General features: G+C 30.5%; 1 protein-coding gene across 1 annotated transcript in view; it reads right to left on the bottom strand.

Annotated features, from left to right (window-relative positions):
- Positions 1 to 9,802, bottom strand: part of Ret (Ret oncogene) — a gene marked incomplete in the record, with an annotated part of 98,871 nt that overhangs the window by 22,929 nt on the left and 66,140 nt on the right. Inside the window, 3 exon segments of the mRNA XM_067047260.1 lie at positions 802 to 922; positions 5,433 to 5,550; positions 5,628 to 5,730. Of these exon segments, the coding sequence (XP_066903361.1) occupies positions 802 to 922; positions 5,433 to 5,550; positions 5,628 to 5,730 (342 nt within the window).

Genomic DNA, 9,802 nt, shown 5'->3' with positions numbered 1-9,802 from the left:
GAAATGTGGTTATATATTCTGCTTTATTTTTTTAGTTTATTTGTGACTATTGTATATATATATAGAAGATATATATATATATATATATATATATATATATAATGAGTAGTGCTGAAAGGTAGTACAGAATGTTGCGAAAGTAGAAGAAGTCATAAACAAGACAGAAATATTTACATACATTTACCAAATTGCATGTTAGATCATATTTCTTTATCGTAAGTCACTTATGAATTATTATTTACTAAATAAGTTCTTCTACAAACTAAGAAGGGTCAGGGGTATAGCTTATGCAACAATTTAATTTCACAAAAACACTGTTCGGTTCCTAATTGCATATGTGGTTTAAATTATTTTATTTGATTTGGTCATGTGTTGAAAAATATTTTCCATTAAATTCATGAACAATATAAATGAGACCTAACTGAGTTATATGTGTGGGATGGTGTACATGGGATCTTTGCAATTAGTAGCACAGTGCCTTACTCACAGAACCACTCCACTCCTTATTTTTATTTATTCTATTTATCTAATATTAGCTAACCCTGATAATGCCTAATATTTTATCTTCTTGGTTTTTGAATTTTCTTGTTTAGTTAAGGGTCATATTAAAAAAACATTTCTGGTTGTACTATTGAAAATTACTAGTCATCCTTTTTGTTTAATTCAAAACTTTTCCTGTAAATATAATTGTTCTTTCATAAATTTGGTTTTCTCAGCTCTTCCTAGACTCTAGACAAATTCCATATATTTTATTTATTTTTTTAATGAAATTAATGGTTTCAATTAAAGTTTGTTCCTTACCTGGACTTCCAGGAAGGTCCCTTGCTGTTGCTTTCAGCACCCGACCGAATTCGCCCTCACCCAGACATTCTTCTACCATTAGTCTTCCTCTAGGAATTTCCCATTTAGGATCTGTTTCATACTGTATAACAGAACACAACAGGTTATGGAATAACACATAAAAATAGTTGAAAATGAAAAACATTAATTTAACCCAATTGGGGAATGATGGCAGATTAGGCTATCATGGAAGTAATCAATTAAAAAACTATTACATTTCTTAAATCACATTCAAAAAATTCAAAAAAAGTTCAAAAATTGAGTTAGGTACAAAGAGAGAAAAAAAAGTTGTCCTATCCATCTTAAAAAAAAATATATATATATAATTTATAAAAAAACAAAAAAAAAAATTGTTTCTATAAAGTATTCTAATAAAGGTATTGAGAATGACCTTATTTTGGTGAAAAAATAATTAAAATTTATCTATTATATATCATTAAAAATATGTGGGTGACCCACCCGCTAGAAGTGAAACTTGTTCGGTTCTAGCATTTGTTAATGATTTTATTATTTAAGATAAGGAAATGGAATTTGATTGAGGGAAATCTTTCTTAATTAAATAAAATATTTAGAGTGCTACCAATGGGTAGTTTCTTTACTCACCCAACACTCCATTTTAACTAAGATCAAATTTACTAAATGTATTATAATGTACAGTTGTAAATAGCAATAAATAAAAAAAAATATATATGGTTTTTATTCTATTTTATTTAAAAATAATTTTGTACTGTTGTATTTACTGAGAAGGTTTCAATTTTCATCCAATATAAATTAATTTGGTCTACTGCACCCACAAATGTGTTTCTTCAGAAATAATGCTATTTTTTTAGTTGAAATATAAGATATGTTTATTTTTAATTAAGTGTAAAACTTTCTTCCTGTGTTTTATAAGTTGATGTGTCTGCAATGTGTTTGTGTAAATTACGAATTACTGAAAAAAAATATTCTATGGAATTTCAATATGAAAAGAATTTTAAGTTTTCAAAGGTGGAACATTTTCAACGAAAATCTGAAAAATAATTTTTTTTTAATAGTGTCACTACTCAAGCAAAGTAGCGATTTATTTTTAACAGATTTTAGATCACATTTCAATAAAAAACAAACGTGATTATTGTAAAAAAAATTATCATTAATTGTTAAATTATCGATTTTTACTTTTTTTTTTTCATACCCCCCTGACGAAATAAGTTATTGAATACATACATATAGGAGTTATATGTATGCAATTGTTACATAAATTTTTATTTTATTATAAATACCTGTACATAAAATATAAATTAGCAATAGCAATTATCGAGATCGTGAAAAATTACGAAACTTAATTTTCAACAGAATTATATGCATGTTTTTATGTCTTCTGTTTTAACATAAAACTCCTGTCATATTTAACAAAAAATATAGTCCTAAGTTTAAACATAATAGTTTCGTAAAATGGTTTATGTTTGGATGTGGCTAGCCTAGCTCATCACTGAAATTATGGATGGAAGGTTAACCAGTATTGTAGCAATGCTTTCTGCGCCCTCCACTCCAATACCGGGAGGGAGGGGGCGGGAGTTTGAATTTATTTGGAATTTCGGTAAAATTACTAATTGTTTAATTTAAAACTGCTGTTATTATATTAAAACAGCTTACCTCAATATGAAAACGATTAGTGTTTGGTTAATTTTGAGAATTAAAATGGTTTCATGGTCAATATTAAGCCCGAGGGGGGGGGGGGGAGTACATATCGCTCAAAGGGTGATATACGCCAGCGGCAATTTTTTGTTGAGAAAATCAAATTACTATGTGTTGAATCGCGAAGACTCAATTTTATTGAAGTATTTTGTTCTAGTTATCTGGTTAAGCCTCACGTGTCAGTCATAAAGTGACTTCTGAAACAAATTGTAGCTAAGCAGACACTATATGTGTCAAGAGATCCCATAAATCCAAACATGCCACTTGTTAACCTAACAAGCCAACCTTTGTTATTTTGGTATCCTGTGTCTTATAGGTCCACTTGATATCCTTTTCCTACATCCTCTTTATGAGGGTTTTTGACCCTTCTGTCTAGCTATAAGATACTTCTATAATATTATCTTTATAATAAATATATATATTTATAATTTATATTTGAACTGTACATTCTAACTAGGGTTACTCTGAGAACTTCTCTTCAACTACTTGGAAAAACTCCTCGGTTTTCTTATTTTTATTTACTTTTTGATCTTCATTTACTATTTACTATACTTATGCTCCATTTTCTTAATTTTTTTATTATCATTTGAAGACTTGGGGCAGGGCAAGATCAAGAGTTAAATGGGAAGAAAAAATTAGGTCAAGGAAAATATTAGTGGAAAATTTCTTAAAATATAAATTTTTTGAATTATGGTGTTAGGCAAACTAGCACGATAAATTACTTCATAGAGAAACAATGGAGCATTTACAAAAAATTTATTTGTCTTTAAAATTGAGGCTTGTCACATTCTTGCCCTAAGCCATTAAATTTCATTTTGTATTTACTTTCAATATAGTTTTGTGTATCCTCAATTTATTTTTTGTATAGTTCATATTTTTTTATATCTAGTATCGTTTTCTAAAGAACGATATCTAGTATATTTATACTTTTTTTATTTTAATAAGTTCATATTTATTTCGATATTCGGCATTGCTGATAATATCCATATCGATGATTAGCAACAATATTCCGATATTTTTTCATCGAAATATCGATATTTAGTTTTAAAATATTAAGAAAATTTTATAGAAATGAGAAAAACAGTTTTTCGATATTTTAAATTGATAAATTCATGTTGCTTTCTATATTTTATATTGTTATTAATATCAATATCGATGATTAGACACGATATTTCGAAATTTTATTTTATAGAAATATTGATATTTTATGAAAGAAACTTGAAACATTTTATGAAAAGCTAAAACATGTTTTTTCGATGTTTTATTTTGATGATTTCTTATTCATTTCAATATTCAGCATTGTTGATAATATCGATATCTGGATTAGCAAAAATATTCTAATATTTTTTTTATTGAAATATCAATATTTGGTTTAAGTATCTTTTCTTTCTCTATATTTATTTATTATTATTATTTTGGCATTATTGAATTATATTCATTACTATTAATTTAATTATTATTTTCATGAATAATTAAAAATAAATATTTGAAATTAAATATTATTATTAGAGGATCTCTCATGACTGACGACTGATTGACTAAAACTTGATGACAAATTAAAGAAAAGGATTTTGAACCACGGCCCGCCTATACTTCTCAGTAACGACAATTTTCTTAATTTATATGAGTTCCAAAAGTCAATGACTTCTAAAAGACTAGAATTATTATTTATTTATAACGTAAATTGAAGTAAAAATAGGTTTTTGTTTAGAAGTTAGCACCAGCCAAAAGTCTATTAGGTCAATGTTTTACTCATTTTGTTATTTCTGAAAAAAAATAATACATATTTTGATTTCTCCATAATTGCCCCATCTTTTTTAAAATAATGTCACGTAAATTCTTGAATAATCGTTACATGGTATCGTAATGAGTAATATTGTCATCTCTTCTAGTTCGCAAATCACCTTCAATTCTGACGTTGTTAGTGTTGGTATTTTTATTACTAGCATTCACGGGAGTCATTGCTTGCTGTCTCTTCCCTGGCTGTTATCTATCAGCTAGATATCCGGTTCGTTGTGGAAAAAGATGTGTAAGATCTGTTATTATCCGATCATTCCAGGATATGTTATCTCAAAATATCTATACAAAGTAATTTGGGTCGACATTCTCAATTAGGCCAAAATCCTCCCCAATGTCTTGATAGAGAATTCCACCCAAAAGTAAATGTGAACGAAGTCATTCCCTACAGTGATTACACCAAAGATGAATGAATAACGTTATTTTATTGTTTATATACTTTTTGGTTTTAATAATGATAATTATTAATTCTTTATTTATTCCAGGACACACCCCTTAAGAATAATACTTAAAAAATAGGTGGGCTTTAGATCCTTAGAGTAACAAATAAACAAAAAAAATAATTAACACATAAACAAATTATAATGGAGTAACTTTTAAGTCTTTAAACAAAAAATAAATAAATAAAAAGTGAACTTATGATTTTAATAACTTAAGTATTATAAAAGTATGCATTTTTATTGTAGTAATACTAATTAAAAGCGTATTTTTTTTTTTGTATAAAGTCAGGATGTAAATAAGGGACATCTATTTTTTTTTTTGGAACTGGATGGATCGAATAAGATGGAATAATCAGGCTTTGAAAGTGGAAGAGTATTGGACCAACGGATGGAAGTCCATAAGAAAGAGGATCTGATAAGGAAGGATCTATCAAAAGCTGCAGTTCGGTGTACCGTACTTTATAGCTTTACCATAAAAAATCATTAGCTTTATAAGGAAAAGCTACCTGTTTGTTTTTAATAATATTTTATCCTATATTGATTCCAAAGTAAAAAATTGTCTTGATTCATTTGATTTACCAGACATTATCATAGTGTAAGCAGGGCTAAAACCAATGAACAACAAGAAGGAATTCTACAGAGCTTGATCAATAACTTTGTTGAATCTATACTATTTCGTACCTGATTGCTCGAGATGGGTTCCACTGGAGTACGTGCCTCTGGTCCTGGGATCGGAAGAAGAGCATGAACTGAATACTCTCTGTTGGATTCTCTTCCTTTCTTCCTGAAGTTGCAACCTCTGGAAGAGCGATCGTAATGTCACGGAAAGATTAATAAACTCTATAAGTAAACATTCTAAGACAAGTGTTATATTACCTGTAGGCTATGATGTAGACTGAAACCCCCAGTACACTGACCACCGACAGTCCTACGATGCCGAGGACCATAAAGCATTGGAAGTCACATATTTCAGGACCTTCTGTAAAAGAGAAATCTACCTCTAAATTATCATATAAATTATAAAATGCAGTAGAAGATTTTTAAATTGTTGATACTATTGGGATAGTTCAGTGCTCTTCAAGGCACTGAGCTTTGAAACCACGGGATCAGGTACGAGTCCAGCTGTGACAGTTAGTTTATTTTTTTTTATTACAATGCAATATGATGTATATCAGAAACAAACTCCGATGATTGGACAGATTATTTTTACCAATAATTTTTTTATATTTGTTTATTATGCTCCACTATCAAAAGCCTCTTATTTAGTTGACGTTTATTCTGGCGGAGTTGTAAGGAGCAGTTTCCTATGGAAACGGACTCGCATGAATAAAACATGGCTTTTCTTTGTCCTCCATTTCCCTTATTCTTAAAAAGAATGAGAAAATCTAAAATCTGTTTATAGTAGAACATTCAATAGCCTTTTTAACAACATCCAACTAGCTGAGACAGTATTTATGATGGATTGTAATATAAAGTTGAAAGGTGTTGTGCCTTTGTTTAAGTATATCTCGCTCATATACTAGCTTAAATAATAATTCATTGTTGTTTTATTGACCTTCTCTTTTAATGATATACACGAAAAGTGTCTCTCTGACCTAACAGATAAATTTTTCAAGACCTTCAGCGATTTTTTATCAACAGCTCACTTCGAACTTCGTAGCTCAGGTCCTTCAATATCTACAAGTATCTATCATTCAAGGTCCTCATTCGATTGGTGGTTTCTCCAGCTCAATTCCTTCCGGCCTTCTTCCATAAAATCTCCAGTCACCTCAATTCTTCCATCCTTCTTCCATAAAATCTCCAGTAACCTCAATTCTTCCATCCACTGCCTTACCTTCACTTCTCTCTTTTTTTTTTAAAATATTTTGATGGTATTTATTTTGCCAAAATTCTTTCCCTTTGCGTATCACGCCAGGGGTCTGTTTTAAAAGAAAAATTAGGTATAGTGTGCATACCACACAATTTTCGCATCTTATAAAAAATCGTATTTTAGTGTTTTCGGGGTGAAAATAATGAACTGAACTTTATTCTTGCCGTGAATATTACCGTTACACAAAAGATAACGAGGCCTATGAATGTGAATTGAAGAGATCGGACGGTATCGGATTTTTCTTTTTATTCCTTCAGTTATTAATCAAATTCTTTAATTTTTTGTATTTATCTATTATTGTTAACAATACTAACTAGTTTTTCAGTCCTAATAAACATTATTAAAGGAACTTCAGAGGAAGATGTTTTCGAAATTCCTTATTTAAGCCCTGTTAAATAATTTCTATAACAATAAGACCTATTGATATTAAAGAATAAATAACTATAATAATAATAATAATATTCTTTATTTATTCTGGGATTGATCCCTTACAATAATATACAGGCGTCAAAATGCTTTAGAGCATTAAGGACAATACAAAATAAAAACGAAATTATAAAACGTCATAAAATATAATGAAATAATGGATTTGAAACGATAAAAATGAACAACAATAATTAATCATAAAACATAAGACGAATAACACTTCTGGTAATAAATAAAAATTCAAATACAATTAAACTAAAAATAATAAATGGAAAGGTACAATTTATGCTAATATACATATTTACAAGTATGAACGAAAGTTGAAACATAAAATACATAGAATATATAAATCTGATTTGAAACTTTCAATTGTTATTCTTCCTGAATTGGGTGGACAGAGGTAGTCGAAGATACGTGATTTGAAGATTGGGGATTAGAACTACGAATCAAAGAGGGAATAGAATTCCATAGGGAAGAGGAACGGATGGGAAAAGAACTACCAAAGGCTGTGGTTCGATGGGCAGTTACATATAAGTCTGAAGGCCGTGATCGGGTATTGCGGGAATGCACTGAGGATTGAAATTGAAGGATATCAGATATGTACGATGGACGACGGGATTGGATAACTTGATAGAGGAAGGAAGCAAGAAAATATTTACGACGGAAGGAGGGGTAAAGCCATTTCAACTCTTCATAAAATCGGGTGACAGAGGCCTCCCAGGGGACCCCAAAGATGAATCATACAAAGCAATTAATTAAGCATTTTAATTTTGCTTCGAGATCCCTAGAGACACCCTCGTAAATCACAATATTAAGGAAGTAACCAGGAGCCTACGGGTTTCAAAAGGAAGTAGGTGACGAAGGTAATTAAAACGGTTTAGGGAGGAGAAGGTACGACGGGAAATATCGGAGATGTGGTGCAAACTATACATTGATTTACGGTTTTTAATCGGAATCAGTTAACGTGAATTTTTTTTTCAGCATTTTGCACACCTGGACACGTTTCTTATTGTAAATCATGAGCCGAAGCAAGAAGATCCTTAGATCTTTTACGAAATTTGGATTTTCCTGCCCCTGATGGAAGGGTTACTATTCAATATTTCAATTTCAAAGTCAAAATCACATCCAATTATATAAAAAAAAATAGTAAAAATGGTCTAACATGAGCTAAATGCTCACGGACAGCTCTTAGGGGACAAAAAGTAGGACACTCCTGCCGGGTTAAATTAATTATTAAATCCTTTCTTAGTTTATATTTATCCATTTTTCACAACTAATAAAAATATGGATTGGTTAATAATTTCAAGTAAACAAAATTAGGTATATGTGGGCAGTTGATTTTGTTCGCTGACCACATACACATAGAGACCATTTTGCGAGACTTGATTATTTCGACTCTAAACGTGTATTGCAGGATCCCAATATTTTCCTCATTTTACTGCATATTTCATGTACAGGTAAGTAGAAATAAAAATATTCCTAATCCTCATCGGCATTCTCAATACGTAATAAATTACTGAATCCCAAATTGAATTTTATTTAAATATACTTGAGAAGGAACCGAAGCAGAAGAACCATTCATCATAGCTATTAGGTGATGTTCATTAAGACTAATCCGACGGGAAAACTTGCGGGGCCTAATTAGATTCAGATTCGGAAGTTCATTTTCGAGGGGAATGGAGATAGGGTTTTCCATGAACTGAACGCTACTCTCACGTCGGGAAATTAGACTCCGAGATGGCTATGGGCTAGCTCGCAACTAATAGGCCAGCGTCAGTAAGGATTATCCGACCGGTCTGTCATTGTTCCCCAGCTTATTCTCATAATCATTGGGTTAGTGGAGCATCAGTTCGTCAGCTTCCTCATTAAATTTAGAACTAGGAACTAATTCAAGGCACTAGATGTTCTGGTAATATGGTACCATCCTAATTTTTGATCTAGTTCCAACCAAAGGTAGAAAGTATGTCATTCCGTGGTAAAAGGTAATGCAGATAATTTACGAGATTTCGTCCAAAGCTAAACATGTGCCTCTACGCAATGTCATTCTGTTCTTGGAAATTAAAGGTACTTACTAAAAAAAGAAGTCTTCTATTTTTATTCTTTAATCTACTCTTATTTTGAATGGTCTTTCGTCTCATAAACTATTATAATTTTTGATTTGTATTTTTACTATCAATTACCTATATATAAAGTAGTAAGCAGAAGTATTGCGATTGCGCAAAATATCGAATTCGAGTTCAAGAAAAATACACGTTTTGAGGTCTCTTGAGTCCCAGTAAATATCACAAAAAACGGTCTGTTTGTGCGTTTGAGAATAGCCTAGCTGTCTGAAATCTAATGTGTCAATTAAATATTGGATGATGGTATGTAGTATATAAAAGTAAATACTAATATAGAGAAAGAGCTGCAGAGGCATGAGGACCCTTATACGGTGATATTCATTAGAGAACATAATATTGTTACTATAGAAAGCGTCAGAGAACCTACAGAAAGGAGAACCATCCATATTCAGCAGTTAAAACTCTCGGTAATGGCAACATACAAACTGGAGTGTCCTAATATTGCCACCGCTAGAGCCGCTTACACGAAATGTGGTTATATATTCTGCTTTATTTTTTTAGTTTATTTGTGACTATTGTATATATATATAGAAGATATATATATATATATATATATATATATATATAATGAGTAGTGCTGAAAGGTAGTACAGAATGTTGCGAAAGTAGAAGAAGTCATAAACAAGACAGAAATA

This window comes from Halyomorpha halys, unplaced genomic scaffold (assembly GCF_000696795.3).
Source record: "Halyomorpha halys isolate HHAL.00 unplaced genomic scaffold, Hhal_1.1 Scaffold479.1, whole genome shotgun sequence".
Classification (NCBI taxonomy): Eukaryota; Metazoa; Arthropoda; class Insecta; order Hemiptera; family Pentatomidae; genus Halyomorpha; species Halyomorpha halys.
The sequence above is the reverse complement of the archived record's forward strand: the minus strand, read 5'-3'. Positions and strand labels throughout refer to the sequence as shown.